The sequence below is a fragment of the Haemorhous mexicanus genome, chromosome 4 (genome assembly GCF_027477595.1).
Source record: "Haemorhous mexicanus isolate bHaeMex1 chromosome 4, bHaeMex1.pri, whole genome shotgun sequence".
Taxonomy (NCBI): domain Eukaryota; kingdom Metazoa; phylum Chordata; class Aves; order Passeriformes; family Fringillidae; genus Haemorhous; species Haemorhous mexicanus.
Window position 1 is genome coordinate 57,440,726 of NC_082344.1, and position 24,024 is coordinate 57,464,749.

General features: G+C 34.0%; 1 protein-coding gene across 1 annotated transcript in view; it reads right to left on the minus strand.

Annotated features, from left to right (window-relative positions):
* Window positions 1–24,024, minus strand: part of PCDH7 (protocadherin 7) — a 263,158-nt gene that overhangs the window by 116,870 nt on the left and 122,264 nt on the right. The window contains exon 2 of the mRNA XM_059845038.1: window positions 21,469–21,685. Coding sequence (XP_059701021.1) covers window positions 21,469–21,685 — 217 coding nt within the window. The remainder of the gene's footprint in view (window positions 1–21,468; window positions 21,686–24,024) is intronic.

Below are 24,024 nucleotides of genomic sequence, written 5' to 3' on the forward strand. Positions count from 1 at the left end.
GTATTTCAGAGCAATACTAGGATTTATTTTAGATTATACTCCTCATAGTTTCATATAAAGAAAGACTAAAAGGTGCTCATAGATTAATATCCACAAAAATTTGGTGTAGACAACTAATTTGTATTCCACAGTGAAGAGTAGCTGCCCTTTTGAAAAGCACTGTAAGCAATTTGTGTATCATCGTGGTCATATCCTTAATACTGGGAGATACTAAAGGGACCTGCAGCACCTTTTTTGTCATCTCCTCCATGCTGATAGTTCTGCTCTTTATCATAACCTCAAGTGCAATTGTTCTTCCATGGGCAGTTTCATGTAAGCATTTTCTTTTAATGATATGATAAAGGTAACTAAGGAAAGAGTTAATTTGTTAAACTTCTGCCATGGAAATATTATTCCAAAAAATAAAAAATATTAAGAGTGCATTTTGCGTTGGATTTTTTAGCTAGGATGAATTTAAGTCATTGTTTTTCAAACTCTGGCAGTTGAACTTTCAATTTAAACAACATAGAGACACATATTTTGAAGTATCACTTGAATTACATATGTGCATATGTATCTACACTGAGAAAAATTTCAAAAATCAGCATATACCAGGATTCATTCCCCTAAATTACTTCTGATACCAAAATGGGGTGACTTTTGTTAAATGTTGTCATCTAAAAGCAGAGCACTGCATATGTTATTTGAGCTGAATACAAAGATTTTAAACACCCAGAGTGACTGGAAGGTTTCTCTACTATTCTTTAAGTATATTAAATCTTTTCAGACATTTTCATAGAAAAGAATTCTTAATTTTCTACTCAAAGAGCCTGACTGAATGAAAATGTTCAAATATGCTCTTTGAAGGGAAATGTAAATCTTTTAAACATATAAAACCAGCCTCCCTGTGACACACTTTAAAGATGAGTTAAAATTGATAAAGTAAAAAAGAAAATTAAAAGTAGATTATGCAATAGAACTGTGTTTCACTTCCTACTTTGAAATAAGAGGTGTTTTACAGAGATATCCTCAAAGAATCCAGGAAAATCGAAATCCTTTCCATTTCAGATGTAATCAACGATTTTCAACAGAGGGTTTTCAATACCTTCTGAAATATTTCTGTACATTATCCATTTCACTGGAGCACAAACTCATAAATTACTCTTTTATGAGCAGTCCTTCAGTGTGTGACAGAATTAAAAAATTTAAGTGTTTCATAGAATCTTACAATGGCTTAGGTTGGAAGGAACCTTGAAAAGCATTCAGCTCCAGCAACTCTGCCATGGGCAGGGGCACCTTTCACTAGACTCAGTTGCTCAGAGCTCCAACCTGGCTTTTAATACTTCCAGGGATGGGGCATCCACAAATTCTTTGGGCAAACTCTTCTAGTGCTCATCACCCTTGCAGAAAACAGGCTTTTTTTAATATTTAATCTAAACCTACTCCTTCAATTTAAAACCATTATCCTTGGTCCTGTCACTGCATGCCCTTGTTTCTTCTACAAGAAAACTCCTATGCCTTTAAAAGTGCCAGAATTCTGTTAGTCTTGGTTGTCCAGAATGGGTTTTTAATATGCATTTTTATGGGTTTAGAAGCACATCTGAGCTATATTTTAAGAAACTCCAAGGTGTCCTAACATTTATTTTTTATGAACACAACATACTGAGTTATTGAAGCTTCCAATTTGAGAAACTTAAAAAAAACCCACAATAATAATTTCACAATTTTTATGTGGAACTTTTTGATTCTTTCAACACCCTCACCAAATCTCACATAATAAAATTATGAGCTTCTGAATGTGCAGTTCAGAAACCAAGACTCCCACCACCTGTGCAAGAAACCTACCTCACAGAATTACATTTCTTTTGTATGTTATTTCCTGCAAGTTAATGAATTTTGTATACCTTTCTGTCACTATCTAGCTGCACAAAGATACTTCACCCAACCCTACTGCCTTCCATGAAAGAAGAAAGCTTGAGGAAACTTCAAATGGAGTTTCTCTTTTTCCTGTGTAAATACTCCAATAATCATTCAGTAAAAAATATATTATTATAGTAACATAAAATATGCTCTTGGCTACCATTCTCTGCCTATTATTTTTAAATAATCTATTCTTATGGAAATAAAATCCCCCAAAACCAACCACCAAAACCCACCAAAAATGTACTTACTATAAAGACAAAACTCAGTGTCCTTGTCATCCACTTCACTTTATTAGTGTAACCTTAAAAATCTGAGGCACTGTAGATGTACCCAAAGTTTTACATTGACTAAATCTGGAGGGTTCACTTAGCTCATGTATGGTGTTTGGGGTTTCTTCGGTTGGGTATTTTGTTTTTGTTTTGGTTTTGTTTCTTGTTTCTTGTTTGTTTATTTTTTGTTTGTTTTGTTTTCTCTAGTTAATTTATTTGTTTATGGTTACCTTCACAAAACAAAAAGCCCTGAGTCTACTCTTGATGGTTGCCTGAAGAGAAAAAGATACAAGTAGCTCTTGTTCCTGAGTCTCCTATAAATTTTATCACCCATGTCACTGGCCTAGTTTGTGCTACTTCTTTTCATTGTCTTTTTACTCAAGTATTTCCCATACCAAGTTTATTAAGTTTATTATTATTAATAATACTATTTTTACAAAGACTTGGCTGAGTGTGGTACTGTTCCCACTTATATGACATTATTTTGATACCAAACTTGCATGATTTTTTAGAGGTCTTAGGCTGTCTGACTAAAATTGTGAAATGCCAATATTACTTCTCACCTTATTCAGTAAGGAAGGAAACACAAATGTGCAAGCCAGCAAAATTATTATCCTACTTGTAGATGCTGGAGCCCTCCAGGGAGTTTCAGGTTAATTACTGATGACTCACTGGGACAGCTGTGCCTGATTACACTCAATATTTGGTTATAAACAAGTAAGAGGAACAATATTCTCCTGCAAGTCCAGTGAATGAATTAGAAAAGTTGGTATTGAAACCAAGGGAAAAGAACATAAAAGAATGCTGGCTCTACTTACATTTTAAGGTTAAATCTTGCTTCCTCACAGCACAGGTGAGGAAGGCTCAGGCCTGCCTGTTATTGTTGATTCTGTGGTCAGGTGAATGTTTCAGCTGGGTAAACAACCCAACTCAAACTCTTTCATGGGCAGAAGCCAGGTGCAATTATTACCTTTCAGTAAAGTCATGTGCTTTTCTGAGTTAGTAAACCTGCTTAGTTCTGCTAATAATCCTCTTAAATTGCTTGATTTTAGAAACTGGCAACCACAACACTACTGCTTTTCTTAAACCATTTCTAGACCAAAGAAGGATTATTCACTTATGCATGTAGTAATCTCAGCTACAAATTGGTGATTGCTGTTGTCAAGCAGGTCATAATGTAAAAAATACATTTCTAATTTGTTAATTTACTTAATATGAAAACTTTTTCTACTATGCACATTCTCTCTCCATAAATATATATCTGAATACATGCACCTACACTTACATGTTACACATGGACTCATCCATGTTAACAACTCAGCTAAAAACTGCACACATAACTCTTCATCTGCAATCTTCTGAACCATTTTCCAAGATTGAATTTTGATATTAGCTGTCAAAAGAAAAACACAGTGGGTGGAAAAAGGATGGCTTGATCTCACATCTCATAGATGTGGGGAAAGATCATTGGTTTGGTGTTTGCTGATCCAGGAAGGCTTGAGCAGCAAAACATTTTTTATTTAGGAATTTGGATTATCTCATAGCCCTGGGAGGGGAAAAAACATAAAGACATTAGGAAAAAAGAGGTGAGCTTAGAGGTATTTTTCATTTGCAAACTTCTAGCTCCTGTCTATCTTACAAGAGATCTGTAAAAATTGGTTTTCCTTTTATGATAATGGCTTTAAATTGGAACTCAAAAAATATACAATGTGAAATATACAATAGATTTTATGACAGAATAGGACTGATGAGTGGGAGACCTCTTACAGTCCCTACAGCGTCTATTTTATGAAAAAAATAAATCGCAAATATAATATTTTTTTAAAGGGTATTTGCATCTAAAGTACTTTTTTTTGGTTGTAGTTTCCTTTTGTAAAGCTATGCAGCACGAAATAAATTTTTTCTATTTTTTGTGAATGTTCTTATTTCAACATGATTTTAAACATGTATATATAGAAAATAAACAAGTAGTCACATTAGAGTAAGTTTCATCATTTGATGAGAAATTTAAAAAAACCCGAGCTTTAGAAATGTGTTCTGAACCAGACATCCTTAACAAAGAGATCTGGAAAACATATTATCAATATAAAAGAAAAGCCCAGAATATCAATTTAGAGTTTAGATCTGGTTATCTCTCCTCTTTTTTTTCCTTCTTTTTCCCCTTACACACAACAGTCAATTGTGTTACATTAAATTTTTTGTAATTAGAATAGAATAGTTGTAGTGGGAAGGGACAGACCTACAATTATCATCTAGTTTAACTAAAAGTTAAAATATTTTGCTAAGGGCATTGTCCAAACACCTCTTTAACACTTACAGGCCTGGGCATCGATCACCTCTCTAGGAAGCCTGATCCATCCAGTGTTTGACTACACACTCAGTAAAGAAATGCTTCCCAAGGCCCAGTCTAAACCTCCCCTGGCATAGCTTTGGAAGATTTTCATTCATCCTTGCCACTGGATCCCAGCAAGAACTCAGCATCCTCTTTTCCACCTCCCCTCCGCAGGAAGTTGCAGAGAGAAACAGGTTCACCTCTCAGCCTCCTTTTCTCCTAAAATTAGACATTAGGGCATGATCCAAGAAAGAAAAGAATCAGGTGATCTACTAGATCTTATGTAAATCTTTCCATGGTAGATTTAGTGAGGACAAGTAGAAAGGAAAAGCTATTACCTCTATGTTAGTTTTTGCTTTGAGGTTTTAACTTTCAGTTCTCCAAACAAATAGGTAAAAAACCCTAATAAATTATTTTTTATAGATGTCTTGATTTGATATTAGTGGTTTGTATGACATTTTACTATGAGTCAGGAAACCACCATGCAGTGATATGAATATTTCTCCTGCAGCATATCCTGCTGTTTTATTTCTGTACCCCTGCAAGGCTAATAAGCTCCATGATTTATTATCATCATGAGGTGAGAGTAACACTCACAAGAGACCAAAGTATTTTGCTATTTATTATACTCAAAGCCAAATCATTTCCTTTACTATTAGCATAATCAACTATTGACTACAAAAAACTTTATAGAACAAGGGAAAAAAAGCTACAAAGCTACCAGATGTAGAGAAAAAAACCCAAAAAACCCCAGTGGTTTTCCAGAGAAGAAAGATGTATCACAAATAATAGGATTTACCCTTTTTTATATATAATTAAAATGATATATAAATAATTTTTATATATCATTAAAAAAAGAAAAAATAACAAAAGCAATTATACAATATAAAGTTTACTCCAATGAGTAAGCCATTTCTCAAAAGAGTAATCCACATTGTTAGTAAAACCTTATAAGAGGGGAAGGAAAAGAAAAAAAGAAATAATTGGAAAGTCTTAAGTCCTCAAAAGTATTCATATTCAAGCAAGCTATTAAAGAAAAAAAAATGCTGTATGCTATTATTGCCTGTAATATGAAGGAGGAATAATTTTTTTCATACATAGAATTCAGTTCTGGAGAAAAGAAATATTTCAATCATCTTCAATTAAAACAGAGTTTCTGTAACTTGTTCTTTCCTGGGGGGAAAAAAACCAAAATGTCCTCCCACGCCCACCCTCAAAACCACCACCTTGAACTCCCCTTCCCTGCACAAAAAAAAAAACAAAAGAAATACCCCAAAACTTTAGGATGGCGATAATATCTTCTATTAGTTCAGATTTCTTGTAAGAAATTTTTTTTTATTGTTTCCTGATTTGTTTTTTATTTTTTTGGCTTTTGTTTGGTTGGTTCATTTTCAGTTTTGTTTTTAGCCTTCCTCTGCAGAAGGATTAAGAACTACCACCTTGAGCATAGGATAATCTTGTAAAGTAGCATTTTATATACTAAAAAATGTGGAAAACTGAAATTTCATCTTCATGAAGACAGTTGTCATTCTGTCTCCAGGGCTGTGATAAGCACTTTGATAAATAATTATATAATGATAGGTTTATGGTAAAGACACACTGTGATAGAAGTGTGTATGATCTTCTGGAAATAGAGCACTATCTATCACCCAAGGAAAACAGATTTATTCTGATTTAGGAGAAAGAGGGAACAGAAAAACTTTGCAGTGTACATGAAACTATTGATGTGTTTGAAATAATTTAAGTCCATTTTCTTTTAAAAAACTGCATTAAGGAAATATTTAATGCATTTTTCTACTTTAGATTACCATTATTCTTAGATAGCTGAACTTAACCTTTGAATAAATGTAAAAAAAAAATTAAAATTCTAGATTTATAGCACTTAAACATGTAGAAAGAAGTTAAGTATAATTCTAGGATAAATATAAAATGCCCTTTTCATTCTGTCCAGCAAAAGAATCTAATTTATCATAATTATTGTTGGAATGTTACTTTTGTTGAAGTCATTCTCACATTAGTGGTTATACTGTTGTCCCATAATCATCTCCTACAAGCTTTGTATTTCTTATGACAAATACACAAATTTAAGTGATACTAAATCTATGTTGGCTAATATATTTTTGGAAGGTGTGCAGAAGGCATAGTATCTTTGAACTTATTAAAAACTCAAACTGAAAGCTAAGTCTGCTGTTCTGAAACACAAAGAGGCATCTTTACTCATACACATCATCCCTGAAGGCACTGCTTTTTGCTTTGAATTGTAACATTATCAATTAATAGTCCACCACTTTATTAGAAAGCTTAAAATAATATTTTTTAATTTCTAGAGGGATGGTTTAACATTGTCTTGTCTTGTGTAAGAAAAGCCTTAAGCATATTAAAACATTCAGCAAAATATCCTTCATTCTATTGCTAGTAATAGTACTCCTACTAAAGATAATTTATGGCTCAACAGGTTGTTTTTATCCAAGCACCTACATTACAAACATTTCTCCAAATTCTGGAGACTACTCCATTGCATGAAATTTCAGTCAAACTTAGGAAAGGAAAGGACTTTGAGAAATGTTGCTGGCATAGTGGAAGCTTTGTAAACTTCTTCCCTCCTCCTCCAGATATTAGATGCACTTGTTAACAACAAATAACTCCTTGGTGGGAGCTGGAAAGACCAGGAAGGCTTGGAAAGGGTCAGGGCAATTCTTTTGAATTAAGCATTGCCAATTGCTTTTTTAAATCAACAGGATATTCAAGGGAAGCTTAGCTTATTTAATACAGTCCTCTCAACTCTGAGGAACAATATTTATTTAGTAAAATGAATGTATTGGTTCATATCAAACTTCTATAGCTCCTTTTTCTTCACTTTAAATATTTTTCTCTCTTTGTTGACAAATTATGTGCTTGCAAATCACCATGGATATAGAGAGATTTTTCAGAAGATGAAAATAAAGGTTGGAATAAAGGTTGAACTTAATCAAACCAAAATTTGGAAGTAATTTGAAATTAGCAATTATCGGCAGCTTCCCCTTTAGGAGGCTCACTGATCTTTACAAAGAACTTCCAATTCATTTTATGAAATGTATTTTGCATGTTTCATAAAGATTTTTTTTTTCATTTTTTCATAGTGGTTGTGGCAGAGCTGAAAGCAGAACCTAGACTCTCCAGCTCCCAATATCTATTCCCAATCATGCTGTGAAATGAATTCTTAATCTGAACTCAAGAGTGGAAACAGCTTATTTCTTGCTGATGCAGCACGATGCAACTGCTTCATCTGCAACTGCTTACCCTACCTGAGTTGCTGATTAGTCACTGATGTTTGAACATAGGTTTCGTTTTTTTAACTTATAATTATTTGCCAAACTTTTTGGTTGTTTAAACCTATTATTTCGACCTACTATTTTAGAAGCATTTCTGGTTTTATTTTCTCATTCACCCAAGGAAGGGTCTTTGCAAGACAGATCTGCTAAACTGATAAAATAGTTGTCTCTAGTTAGCTATAGTAGTAAATGCAAAGATTTCAAAGGCTGTTCAAGCTTAGATTTCAGAGAGTAAGAAATACACTAAGACTTTCAGGAAAACTCTTACCTACTAGAAAATTGAGGAAAATATAAATAAATAATTCTCTATGTGCTTTACTTGAAAATAAATTTTAAAAGTATCTTAGGGATCAGAGGCTTGAAAGGCATATATATTTGTATATTTTGCCAAATGTTTCATGTCACAAAACATCACAACTCTCACGAAGGTCAGCAGCATTTAATATAATGCTAAAAGAGAAAATGTCACATTATTTGGTAACTAACTAGATACATAAATAAGACTGAATTTAAAAATATATGGAGCCTTTTTCAATAGAAATATAGAATTATTTTATGGTAAAATAATAAAATCATAATTATCTTTATTATTCAACTTTCTACATATTTTTCTTCTCTGCTTCCCAGGGCAGTGTCTTGTTGCACACACAGAAGTGGCAGCATGCCCAACTTTATTATTTTTCTGAAGTCACATATATGGAAGTTATGAAAAAGTTATACACAAAGATCCAGCACTCAGGGGCTATGAATGAAGCACAGAAATAGGGAATAGAAACAGGAAAATATGTGAAGCTAAATAAAAACTATCAGAAATTTTTATATGTTTATATTTTGCTTTGAGGTCAATCTAGTGTCTGTTTTTCTTATGGGGACTTTCAATAAATTCTGACAGTAGTATTCTATTATATATGTGAGCATCTTGAGACTTGTAAGGTTTAGACAATGTGTTGAAGCATACAGTATTTGATCCAAAGTGTCTGTAATCCAATAAGCATGAAATATAACAGGTTTAGATACATGCTACAATTCTACATCCCTACTGATAGCATTAGTTACAATCTTGTCAGTTGAAACTCACAAATAATGGTTTGTCTGCTTCAACAGATACTACTTGCAGTGTTTTCATATCTCAGTATAAAATGCCAGTTAAGTGAAAAGCATTTGCAAAATATAGGGCCTTAAGGATGGAAATACATGTAGCTTTTTATAACGGTTGTAAATCCCTTCTTTACACAGTTATAGTTATGTGAATGAAGTTTTAATCTATTTTGTTATAGCAGTATCTCAGAAATACTGTATGCTCAAATATTTTATCCCTTTTGTGGAGTGTAGTTCCTCTGCAGAAAGAAGCAGCAATTGTTGCATCATGCTTAAGAAATTTTAGTCCTGTGTGGAATATGGAAAGGCAAGAATAACTCCAATTTCAACTGTCTTAATTAATTTATTATTTAATTGTTGCAAGTTGATAATCCCTTTGCAATTACTAGTAAAAAAGATGATGCAAGAAAGTCTCACAATATGGTCTCAGTGCTCAAGACATTTTGAGATTCTGACACCAAATTGTGAGGTATAACACAGACACTCTGCTCTCCAAGACTTTGTCTGTGAACATAGGGAAAAAAACAACAAACACTTTAAAAGGCACTTTAAATGGAATTTCTTCATGTTCAATTGCTCTTTCAAGACCTGTTTGGAAACTGTACTGTATACCCTTATTTGAATATACATCTGAATTTCTACAATTGGAAATGATGGGGTTATGTTTTGAAGAGGCAATCAAGGAACTGGGAAATTTATTTAATGATAGAGTTTCAAGAAATATTTGTGAGAGAAAATAGTGAATCAATACGGCAAAATTTTGGAAAAAACACTTTTTTTGGCAGGAGATCAGAACTTGTTAGAAATCTAGAGAGTAGAAAAAAAGAATTTTTTGTTCATCCCTGTTTTCGACCCTTTCTTGATGAAGAACAATTGACGTTATTTTCAGCTAATAGAGCACAAGCACTCCTGAGCTCCACTGCAGAGTTCCATTACTGCCCAGCAGGCAACAGTAAGTATTTCACATGTTAGTATTACTAAAACACCTCTTTACATTGGGGTGATCTGAACTTGTTCACATAAGAACATTTAAAATTAGATTAATATAAGTGCTAAGAAGTATAGGAATGAATTCTGCTTTGAAGCTTAGGCCACGACTAGTGTCCTTCACTACAATTATGTGTGAAACTACTTCAATCCACTGCTGAAGTTCAGCCCTATGTGGATTTCCTCTTTCCACATAAACCTAATGCTGATAGGAAGAGCCAGGTTGTGAGTAGAGAGAACACTGTCCATGATACAAAGCCAGACCAAAAAGTAACACTTGGCAGCCATTGCTATTGAAAGACTAATGGACCTTGTATCAGATCCTTTTACCTTAGTTGTTCTCTGCTCTCCCCTTTCCTGAGCTGACAGTCTCAACAGGATGCTGGTTAATGCTTGTGGGGGCAAAAGCATCTCTCCAGTAGGCAATGCTCTCCAAGTGCTAACTCATTTACACAAGCCAGTAAACTGTCACCTGAGAGTAATAACTTTCTATCAGTACTGAACTGAACTTGATTTGATTCTTTTACTATTTCTCTTCACAGTAATAAACAAATTTGTCTTGTCAGTACAGTTTGTTTGCTTTGGCCTTTCTGAAAAAAGACCTTCTAAATGTTCGTTGCATGTGACAGAAAATACAACAGTACTAGACAGAGAGGAGAGGTGGTAGAGAGAACATTTTAGTTTTATAAGTTTCTTAAATTCCTCAGTTAACATAACTTGCTTGATAACATTTTTCAAGAAACTTCAGGATAACGCCTTTCTTTATGTTTTGGAAAAGTTTTTCCCCTTAAAATTCATAGCATGAGCAACAGCATGTGGGACTCTACCTGCTCAAAGCTAAAGGCAATTGTTTCCTTTTGAAGAGAAAAGCAAGAGAAAAATATTCACTTATCTAAACCTTTGGGGGCATCTTGGGTTTTTCTGCATTTTCCCATCACTATTTGTGAGATTAGATCTGACTGTGTCTCAAGTTTCCATAGCTATGCTCCTGGCAAGTGAACTATGCCTCTAAGCAACATCTTTTGTTAGAAACAGTGCACTGTGGCAGTATAGAGCCTGTCCTCTGTACTGTCATTTATAAAATCTAGGATGTATTTGACTCTCTCTTTGACTCTCACAACCATTTTGTTTTGCCATTCTCTGTGAGCTTCTTATGCCACTGTTATTTCCCAAAGTTTAATTCTGCAGATATGACCATTTACAGTATGGGAGGAAACAATAAGGGGGGAAAAAATTCTATTCTTGCTCCTTGCACACTGCTGTTGAGCCCCTCATATTGAATAAAAAAGACACAAAGAAATTTTGGTGTAACTTAAATTTGATATTTTCCTATCACCCTTTACCCTTCATCCTTGATGTCATCCAAGTAGAGAACTATGGCAGAACATATTATTTTAGAATTGCTTGCAAGTAAGGGAAAAGATAAGATAGTGTCAAAATTATTAAATCCTGTTTTTCTTACAGCTTTTCTCAGGCCAATCTTAATTGCTAAATATATGAGAGGGCTATCTGGAGCATTGCATCTGGGGCAGAACCACAGCCCATGCTGCTCCTCTCCTCTGCCTCTTCGCTGTACTTCTGTACAACACCACGTTGGAAAGAGGGCTTCAGGAAGGCTGTGAGTCATCCAGGCAGATTCCATGACTCTTGAGTCATACTGTGCAGGTTCCTTGCATATTGTCAGATAGAACAGTCTCCACTCTTTTAGTTCTCCAGGATTGTTTAAATTCTTTTCTTACATGCTTTATATGTCATTACAAAATTTCTTTCATCATGCTGAAAGATGAAGCTACAATAAGTTACAAGCTTTCAGTAAGAATGAAAACTTTCTGTACATATAATTAAGCAAGTCTCATTTTAACTACCTTTGCCCATTCTTTTTTTACCAAAAAAAATTCAACTGAATAATGAAACTGCATTAAATACAATATATTAATCATGTTGTGGGTCATTGAATGAGACATCTTCAAACACAACTAAAATGCTTAGATTTCTTATATTTTAAAAATCAGTATATATGATAATGTTATTCATGGTTACTCCTTTTTTGTCCATTTAACCCACTTAGCTCTAGAAACCACCAGAAACCTAGAAAACAAAGATAGCTATTTCATTACTCTCTCACACGCTTGAATAATGTCTGTGTAGGAGATAGCTAGAAAAAGCACATATCCAGAGCTGCCAATTCTACTGATATAATAAAATAATCCCCATATTTTTATTACAATACATATCAGAATATGAAAAGAATGTTGGCATAAATTTTTATATTCAATAGCAGGGAATGATGGCCACTGTTAAGAGAATGAAACATTGAGAGATATTAATAACACACCAGGCATAGATAAGTTTATCTCTCAAATACTTTGTTAAAAAAAATAATAGGTTTCTATTCCCCACTCAGAGAAGGGAAGTTTCTGTTATTGACTAACAGTAGAAGGTAAAATTACAACAACTCTCTTTGCCTTCTTTTCATAATGAAAGTTTGCAATGTCATATTCCACTGATAGTGTTACTTTAATGTCTCATGATGATGTAAATTTCATTGCACTGCCCCAAAAAAGGACACATTCTCCTCTTCAAATCAAATGTGAATTAATTTGAGCAGGACAACTACATAAGAAAACCACTGGCTGTGCACCTGAAATGCTTTAAAGACAGTAGCACAGCAGGGCACAAATATCACATACTTTTTGAATTCATGAGATTTAATTTTTAAAACCTTTTCCCAGAATCCTGTCTATGGACAGTCCAGGTCTTAATAGAACTATTGCAATTTCAGAAAAAGACAGAAAAATCCTTGGATCAAGAAAATAAATCTGCCATAAAACCATAATGGGAGGAAACTAACACTTTGGTGGAAGATAGTCTTGTTTGCATGCAATATTAGATATGATAAACTTTGATTTTTCTTCCCTTTGTGATGAAATAATGCAGATTGCTTAGGAAAATAACAATTGCTCCTGAAGGGTTCTTCAGGGTTGATTTTTTTCTTAGATATAGCTGAAAAACAGGTTAAAGCAAGTAAGTTGAGAAAGCTTGTATGGGCACACTTGATAGCAAGAAAGCACACAATAATCAATATAAATGATCAAAACTGTTCTTCCTTCACTGCCTTTACATTTTACTTTTTCTATTATCCAAACAGAAGTTTATCTCTATATCTTAATTTCCTATTTTACATTTAGAAAAAAGTACAGATTTGAATACCCATCAAAACAGGGTTTTTTTATTTATTTAGTGAGAGACACTTTTGTCCTTTCTTAAAAGCTGCATAAGAATGGACAGCTTCTTTAAAATGAATGGCAATTTATCTACTATAAAAGATTTGCAATTAATATTAGTAGAATTTATTACTCCAGTGTACAGAAAACAAAAACAAAAACAAAAAAGCATCTTATAAAATACTCATTACTAAAATACATTTTCTTACGTAATAAATGCTGACTTTTGCATTTATTATGTAAGAAATAAATCTGTGCACAAAAATTGTGCACAATTATGTTGGAGCATAAAACCTCTGTTTTTTTGGTAGTGGGGGTTTTGTTGTTATTTTATTGTTCCTTACCCAAAAAAAGTCAAGAAGCCCTGAAATGCTAATATACTGTACTAATAAATTGAAGCAATTCCTTAAAAATTCTATGTCTTGTTCTAGCAGATGCCATGATTTTTTTTTACTTATCCAAGACATCTGAGTTGGCATTCACATCAAATGCTGTGTTGCTGTTGAGGCAAAAAAGGCAATATATGTGATACAGTAGTAGTATTCAGAAATATTTAAATGTCTGAATTCATTTTATGCTTGCATTTAAATCCTTTTGTCATCATAGAAATTGTTGGATTTCTCTGAAAATCAGTTAAAAAATATAAATATAAAAAAAAATTTCAGAACTACAGATTACACATATCACACTGCAGCTTCTAATTCCTTTAAATACCTTTCTGTAGATTTTGGCATATTAAACTTACATTTATATTTGCTAAAATACATAAGAGGTACACAAACTTCCCTTTAATTTTTAGGGTTTAAACTTTTTGAAGTAATAACTGAATACAGGACTTTTATACAACAGCAAATTTTAGTATGGGTGCGAATAAACATATTCTCCTTAAAAAAATTCCTATGTACTGTTCATTTACAGGCTAGAAAGTTTTTTTTTCCTATGTCCAGTCCAAGAATAACAGGACACACAATCACTTTCAAAATCCTTACTGGGAAAGAGAGATAATAATCGTTGCATGCAATGGAAACTGGACAAATTTGAATATGTAAATCCATAAAGATTACTAAATGCACATTATGTGCATCAGGGAGTCAGAATTCTCAACTGTTGATGTATAGAAGACTACAAATCAGTTTATTTGTCCTGCTATACTTTTCCCCAAGCACCTAATTTTGGCCACCAGATGATCTTTGGTCTGACCCTATACATTACCTAGATTTCCCACTAATAGAGGAAAAAGTATTTTTCACTGAAATTAAGATGAAATACCCCTATGTTTTGGATCATCATTATAACTGAAGATTTGAAGGATAGAAATATCTAATGTTGTCCAGAAAACAGAAGAATCTATCATTAAATAAAGCCAACTGGGAAATACAGTATGTTGAAAGGACTCATTGGAACAGAGGAAAAATAAACTTCCGTTGAATCTTTGCATTAGATTTTTTTCAGGAAAGAGCCTGCCTTGGATGCAAAGGTTGCTAAATATTCCATTCATAAACCAGATGTCTGTTCTTCCTTGAGTCTAAATTTTGGAATGCATTTTGCCTTCCATCTACATTGAGGACTGCGACAGTATCAAAGGGAGTTCTGCAATCTGCATCAGTGGGAGGCTGCCTGAGCTAGCAGCTGGCACGGAAGACTTGGACAAAAGCCTAACTTCACTAAGTCAGTTGCAAAACCTTCATCAAACTGGAAGTTGATGTTCCAATTATTACTTTTTGAGGGGGGCACAATGTTTGGATCAGTTCACAGCACGACAGTGGACATACTGGTTTACTTTCTGATCATTTAGCTCTCCACTTGTCAGTTCAGTATGTTTGTTCATATCCACCTCAGTGAATTGATTTGAAATTCATAGATGAGGCAGGTTATATAACTGCTACTGTCTAGATCTCATGAGTATTTGCAGTGAGAACTGACTCACTGAGATGTGTACAAGCGTGCACACCCACATGCACATACAAACCCTTCCCCTACTGCTTCATTCTAACAGATATAACTGCAGGTGTGTTTTTTTTAAAAATCCAAAGTCTCCCTCCACTTTAAATTATTGGTTAAAAACTGATGGAATGTAAACATGGAGCTCCTTTTTTAAACGGGAATAAAAGAAATCAAAGTTTTAGTACATGGCATTTCAAGTTATCTGGTATCAACAGGCTATTTTTAACAGTGGTGAACAGTTATTGCTATGTGTATTTTCTTTTTAAGAGCAGGATACTGAAATCAGAAGTGGAGGAAGAAATCCTAATTTATGATTTTTCAGAAAAAAGGCATTTGCTATTCACTCTGCAGCACAAAAGGAGCTAGAACAAATACAATGGGAAAGCAACAGAGAGACTAGAGACATACAATTCTATTCAGAAAATCAGAAAAGTGCTGAATAATTTGTTTTGCTACCAATGTGTGGGGGTGGATTTCCAATACAGAAATATGCATTCTCTCTTTGAATCCAGCAGATCCAAGCTTATGTTCTCTGAGCAGTTAAAATCCTGATCAAGCAGAAAACCATTCACAGCAAACTCAGGTACTCTTCATGAACAGAACAGAGAAGTTGTTGATATTTGTCTGGACAGTCAATGAAAATATACGAAAAATGTTATTCTGTTATCTACAATGAGAGCTATTTCTCATCGTATCTGGTATATATCTGGGGCTTTACTTGGCACAGTGGATTTGAAGTACAATGTAAACATTGAATAGTTAGTATATAAAAATATATATCAGCACTAAGAATTTGACCCAAAATTTCTATTACAAGTATATACACACAACACTTCAAAATACAAGTAGTTCTTAAAGAACAGGCACAATATAGTTTTGAAACTTAAAATATTAATGTGCATATAGATTATCAAACTTGTTCCTTTGTTGAAAAAATTCAGACATATTGGGTAAGGTGATCTAAAGGAACACAGTAAAAGATTAGAAATGGAAAAAAAAAATCTAAGGGAAAAGCAGTCAATATTCTTCCCAGACAGGTTCCCTGCCTTATATAAGACTGCACTAGTGTATCAGGGATTCCTGCACAGTTTGCCTTCTGTCTTACAAGCTAGGCTTTTTTTTTTTCCCTCTTATAAAATGTCTTTCCTCAGATCTTATCAGAATGCTGTATTCTCAAAAAAAAAATGGTTAAAGATATCATTCATCACTGAATATGTATGTGTTCCAAAACATTACCCATGTATGTTGCTAGTGTTACAGAATCAAAAATTCATCATATGCCTAACTATAGGTTAAGATTCATCAGAAATAAGGGTAAGAATTCTTATGTATTTGTATTATATAATCATTTTTGCAGCATTTTCTTGTATTTTGGGTTCATGCATGCAGAGTGATATTTAAGAAAAAATAGAGGCAGCAGCCATGACAGAATAAAAAGAAACCAAGCAAACAAAAAGGAACTGTTACTGTGTAATCATTACATTGAAAACCTTTACTAATTCAGCCTCTCAGATGGACTACTTCCATCAACATTTTCAGGACACAATTTCAAAACAAAATTATTCTCATGCAATTTTAGGACCTGAATTCTAGAGGAAAGAACATTTGAAAATAATGGGAACTGCAAAAATGCAGTCATTCTCTGAAATAAGTCAATAAGCCTCTGTTTGCCATTATACAATAAGGACAGTTAAGTCTTCAAGAACATTAAGCTGTGTTATTTGCACTACAAAAAACTAAAGGAAAATAGATTCTGTAAACATGGGTTCTCTAAATTAATGCATTCTTTTCTTCACACTTTGGTCCAGAGAACAGATAAGAATCTATTTGACAAGCAAAAGTGAGAGAATGCTCTTAAAGATAAAATTAATTATACGTATTTTCAAAATTCACATTTTCCAGCCATCCTTTCGTACATTATGAACCCCTTCTTTATACTGATGGTGGAACTTTGACTCTTACAGTCTAAATCTGAAATTGTAATTGAAAACAGAGCACATTATCAGACTATGTGAACCAAGGTAATGCACTTCTCTTCCCTGGCTTTTATTTCATGTGTCAGTCAGAGAGTAATTTATCTACTGATTTCTTTGTGGGAGTCAAGTAACTGAATCACAAAAATTCTGAGCTCCTTTTTAAGCTCTGCTCCTTCCTTACTTTATCTGTGACTTCAGACATGTCACTTAATCTTTCTTTACTCCATTTCCCCCTGCAAAAATGGAATCTGTAAACCGTCCCTTCCTTTTCCTTCTTTCACAGAGACTGCTCTTCTCCAACCCTATTTGACACTGAAACATGGGCTAACCTAACATGCTGTGCTGCAGAACAAAGACATGTTCTTGTAGAAGTACCTGAGCTAGCTTTAAGGCAGATATCTCAGGTGTGGCACACTGTTTAATTAGGACTGCATGGAAACAAATCTCGAGGGAAGATCATACAAGCCATAACCTGCAGTGCTGCAGTTTCACCACTGTAGGTCCTCTAGCTAAATTAAACAAAAAAAAAAAACCAAAAAACAAACCTGATTAGGCCACTGCATGCATAAATAAACTGTAGGCATGCCGAAATCAGGGGTAGGGAGAAGGAATATAATGAAATACTTCTGAGAGCTGCAAGAAACATGAGAGACCTAATAGAACCAGGTGAAGAGAAATGAAACAGAACAATGAAAGCTCCATTTAAAGATCATATCTGTAATTGATAACATAGAAACTAGTATGAAAAGGCTGTCTGGTCCATTCTTCAGATTTTGAGAATACCTGTCCAGCTATCCCTACCTTTGCTAGAAGATTTATAACCTAGGAAGATTTATAATGAAGAGGAAAGGTAAACTATGAGGAAACATAACAATCCATAGTATTTGAAAACTAAAATGAATGCTTCCATGCTCATCTTCATAATGAAAAAAAAAAAAAAGGAATAGACACTAAATAGTTAAATAAGTTTAAAAAACCGAACCCCAAACATTTTTGTTAGCCTTCAGAGGATTTCACTGTTGAAAGATATTCTTCAGACCAGTAACTTGTCTTGGGGTAAATTAGTGGGGTTTTAGTACTATTATTATTATCACCATTATTTAGAAAATCACATGCTGACTGTTAACTGTTGGGGTCAGGAGAAGTAATTCTGGAAGTTTCTGTCAGAGAGTTTTTTCAAAATTTTCTTCTGAGATGTTGCATTAGGCATGGTCAGAACTAGAAAGCTATGACAAAAGACCAGGAAACTAATTTACCATGGTAATGTATTTGCCCTTGATATACAAATATGAATGTAATGGAAATGTTCTTCAGAAAATTATGGTGCAATTTACATTAAGACAGTACCATTCTAACAGCAAAATCAGAGAAGGCTGCACATATGAGCAGAATTTCTTTGCAAGGAAAGCTCCAAGGGCAGGGGATAAATTAACTCAGAAGTTACTTTTGGTTCTGCAGATTTTACTAATTAACAAGATTTTTGCATACTGAATTTTCACAGTCAATCTGCTAACATTTTTTTTCTTCTTTTTTTTTTTTTCTCCCACATCTGACACCACAGCTAATCAGCAGAATAAAACTTCAATCTACATCTGACAGTCATGTAGGCTGGTGGGCAATGTTCACCATATTCTAAGAAAATCAACTCCCTTATTCGTCTTTTCCACTTTTCCAGTGTTTTATTCTCAACTAAGAAAATGTAAAGAAACTCTTTACAGCAAACAGAAAGTTGAATTTCTTATATATTCTGCCTATGAGCTGAATGTTTTACATTTGCCATAACTATAAAAAGTACTCGTTTTCCTTAGTCATCTAGGCTTGTAAAAAAAAGAAGGAAACATATTGGAAGGTTTCATGTACTGTGTGAAGATTATTATTTCAAATTCTAAAATGAAAGGAAATCCAAAGCAATTAGTTATAATTGCATTGTTTCGCACCAACTGAAATTAAACGGTAAATATTTGAAGTAAAAATTAATAACCAAGATCACTTCCAAAATGCTGTTTCCATGAAAAATCTTCATAAAAATCCAGTATAAATCCTGATTAAAACCTAACCTAGCCAAACACTGCAGATTACCTAGATTCCAATTAAATGTGACAAATGAACGCTTGACGGACTTCAATTTCAATTCTATTTCTGTCAGAATGATCCAATAATATTGAAGACTACATTATCAGAATTTGAACAATTCAATAGTTAAATACAAGTGGACTTAAGAATCATATGACAGAAAACTCTCACTCAAATAAGGGTAATACATATATGAAGGAACGAAAATACTTTCCATCCTGTTTCATCATTATTTATAGATTATTGTTAACATAAATTTCTGGAGGTAGATGACATGCCACTGTTGAAATCTTGTCTTTAAAATGTGACAGCAAAATCCAGAAATCTGTACAGTATAATTTTCACCACACTATCACCCAGCTTTTAAAGGTCTCTGCTCAAGGTTTTATAAAGAAGGAGGAAATCCTGATTCTATGCATGTCTTACTATGCAAAATTTTTTACTGGAGACTTTTTGTTCATTAACTATGAACTAATATATTTATCTACCTCTATATTTCTATCTATTAATATTAGAATACTATTTTCAAAACTAAATCCAAGAAATCCGTCCTACCAAAAAAAAGAAAAAAAAGAAACATCTAAAAAATTTTAGTTATTAGAACGTAATTCCAGCTTTTGCACCAATAAGAAAATTTAAACTATTTTGCTTTAACTTATGACACTGCTCAAGTACTTTTCATTTTGAATTGCACTTCAGTTAGTGTGATTTTCTTTATCATTGGATACCAAATACATTACAAATTATATCAATTTCTGATTCTAGAGTTTCTCCAGCATGGATCATGCATATCCTAAGTTAAAATACTTTCTGAATTCAGAATTTCATGTCTACAAATTCTCTACATTGCTGGATGTCCACGGGAATTTACAAGTTGTTTAATTTTATCATCCTAACCACAAAATCTCACTACAAAACAGACAATCAAATAATTAGCCCAATTTAGGTACAAGCTCTACAAGCTTTTTTTCTGACATTTTTTCCAGTAATACCATTGTCACTTTTTTCCCCTACCACATTCCCAGAAAAATGAAATGTAAACAAATATACTCATATAAACAACCAAGGAAAATATATAAATGCAAAGGTATAAACATACATAACCTTATATTACTTTAGTACTGTCTTCATTTTTAGTCAATAAATTTTTTTGCTATTGGGATATACAGTTCAAGCATATGTAGACTGCTGTAGCCATTCTTCAGCAATACACACTAGATTGGGAAATATCTTACCATGAAAAATAGCATAGTTTTAATGGGTTGACATGTCTATCTCAGGAAAGACAAAACCCCAAGAACAATGATTCAGTTTTGCAATCTCTGAAAAACTAACATGCACTTAGCCAAACTAATTAATTCATTCTATAACAAAAAATACACCATGCTTCTTGCATGTACCCACCTATTGCAATTGAATTAGAAAACCCGTTATTTCTTTGGTTATCAAAGAAATGTTTGACGTGTATTATTTATTTTGTTGTTTATGGGCAAAGGAAAATACAATGAAGTCAGTCTCTGACTTCATAAAACTTTAGATCAAGGCCAAAATGTGGAGAACAGTGAAATATTTGTGGTTTATAAAATACATTTCAAAATAAATAAGTCTTTTTGGTTTTTTAATCCTAAATAGTTTTAGATAGAAATAAAAAACAACCTAACCTGAGACTTATATTAATTTTTTTTTTGTTTTTAATAATAGGAGAATTACTATGGAATAAATAATTATTTAACAGGTTCCCCTTCTACATAAATGGACCTTGAATTTAAATGAAATGTTGTAAAATGTTGTCCAAAATAAAGTGTGAAGAAAAGGAAAGTAATATTCTTCTATTCTGAATAATGAAGAATGGACCTGGCATAGTGTTTTATTTTGAAAACAGTCTATACAACATTTCTGGGGATAAGAGAATTCTCTAGAGTGGGGTTTTAAAATACTATTTTCTTTTCCTAATGCTGTATATATCACATTTTGGGAAATTTCCTAAGTAGGCTTTGAGTCAAAAATGGAAGGAAATGAGGATATATATGTCCTTTATGGTCTTTTGTCTAAAATGAAAATATATAATTTTATTCAATTACCATTTTCCCGGACTTCTACTGATATTTTTTTCGTGTTTTAACTGCTTTTGCAGTATAGATTTTAGGTAATGTAAAAAAAAAAAGCTGTTTATATTAGTGGTGTTATGTTCCATTATTTTGTATACCTGCATTTTAACAAACTTTAAAATTAAATAATTACAATATTAATTATTTAATGTATTTATTTATGGTTTTGGACTGACCTTTCAAAAGTCTACTTAGTATCACTTGCTAGTGAGATTATGTGTGTGAATGTTGTGTTTGCCCCTACCATTTTCCATATGCTCTGCCTCACCAACACTGCCATCCGGCGTAGTCCTTTCGTAGTTGTCCTCTGGGAGTGGAAGGGCACCCAGTCTTGGCCCTGATGAACTCTTACTGCTTGGTGTTTCTGACTCCTCCAGACCGCTGTCATAGCAACTCTGCAATGACCCTTGATGCGGGTCCTGAGGCTGACTCACAACAGAAAACGTCACTCTACGAAACGGCTGCAAGAGAAAAGATTCTGAATGTCACTGCAAAGTTCAGTCTTTGAACAACTGATTCTCAAAACATGACTTAAGCAAACTAATATTTTAACATTTACCAATTAAGCAATTTTGTCTACATGAAAGCAAACAGAAAGTACAGTTCTTACATAAAAGGCCACTGGACAGAGTATGCATGGAATTTTACTGCAATAAGTGGTCAGAAGCTTCACACAGTTTATCAGATCCTCCTTTCAAATGGCTACATGGGCTAAGAGAGCTGTTTATAATTATTTATAAATTTTGTACAGCTTCTTTATTACTCTGGAGTAATTAGTTGATCAGAATTAATATCAGACTGCATAAAGGTACTTGAGAGTGTGTGTGCATGTATGTGTAAGGTTGTGTGGGTGGGTAAAAGTGCTCATCTGTAAACAATATTGTGGGTCTTATGAACATAGCAACACACCCATAAGATTTCTATAAAATCACTACCTGTGTTTCTGACAGCTAGTTAACGTGGGAAAGGAGGGAAGAAAAAAGGAAACAAAAAAAGGAAAGGGACAAAAAAGTCTCTTAGGTCCTTTGCCATAAAAGCCAGTGCCTGGAGACAGGGTGTGTTGCCAGCTGACTTAATAAAGCCTTTAAAGTTCCGCAAGCACAGCTGACACAACACGCTTCCACTGGGACTGTACGAACATGGATTGTTAGAGATTTGTATTCATTCAAAATGACAGATATTGCTGTTGCTCTGGAAGCCTACATGCTGAACCCTGGCACCAATGAGAATCCCAGGAAATGGAAGAGTCAATCCTTCACATTTCAGGGGACACTGAGGACATGCAGGATTTTCAGTGAGAAGTTAGGGGATTCTCTTAGGATTTAAACTACACTCAGGCAGCAATGATACATTTAAAATAATTTAATGATACGTTCAGAGAACTGCAGAAAAATGTCTGTTGTTCTAGAAAGCACCTTCTGAAAAAAATACACCAATAGATTCATCTTATAAGACACTACACAAATTTTCCTGTGTTTAAAATGGGGTGACTGATAGCGCTGTCCTTTGGATTCAGATGTGTTTCAAGCCCCGTGTTAGAATGAGACATAGGCGTACATCACTCCCACTGGCAACTGTAGTCACTATAGGATGAAAATAGATATGCAGGCCAGAAGGGAGAAAACAGCAACGGCAACCACTCACACAAGCCCTGAAGAACAGAAGTCCACATCAGGTTTACAAGTAGAGGGGTAGGTGGAGGTAGTTTCATTTTGAGGGTACAAAGTTCTTTTGAGGGTACAAAACTTTAAAGATACCAAGGTAGTTTGTGCTGATGGTAGACAGGCTGGACAACAAACATAATGCTAAACCTTCCTGGCACGAGTAGATCAAAAGTTTAAACAGGTGACAGCTACCAGAAATACTTTACTGTAGCTGTTTGATGGACCAAAACTTCATGCAATGAGATGCTGTAATCTGTAACCATACATCAATTATTACTTACTTAGGGGCCCATGACACAACCTGGGAATCTCAGAGATTTGAATTCACTTAGAACATCCCATAGATTATTCCTGTATATCATACTATTCTGGCAGTCACATTTGGATCTGCTGAGCTGGGAGAGAGGCCCTGTGGCATCTACACACATCAAACTCACACAGTCATACTAGGTTTCCTTACTGGCTGAACCCCAAATTTCCTATAGCAGAGTTTCAGATGTCTCAATCATTAAAATAATTTAATCTTTATGAAAAACCATATAAAAAAATGTAACAACTTGAGCTGGTACCTCTGAGGAGGGACCTTGAACAGAGAAAATCCTGGGCTTTTATACCTTCATAGTCTAAGCGCATGGAAGTCTTGGGCTCTTCAACTTCTGCTGTGTCTCTGAGTGTCTGGTCACCTGGATGGGCACAGGTCCCCATGTCCTTTATTATGCAAAGGGTTAGCAGTCCATGGCCTCTTGCCTGGGGCTCCCAACACCCGGAGTTCCCACTGCAGCTGCTCACCAAGCTACCTGCACTGACTATATTTCTCAACACCAGAAGGACTTTGCATCATCTACAGTTCCTTCAAGAGCAGTGATGTAACTTAAAATGGGAATTAGAAAAAAAAACGCATTAAATACTTGGAAATTTATGTTCCATTTCTTATTGATTTCTTGGAAATCAGACTCAACTAGATCACAAGAAGAGAACACCTTTTTATCACATCTGTGGATACCAGAAGAGTAATAGCAAAGTTATTTAAAATAAGTTCTGGAACAAGTTATAAAAGATTCAGGAGCATCCTGTTCATTTTCAGATATTCTTTGAAAGTTATATGCCTTACCTAATTGGCATGTAGGGAAGAGATG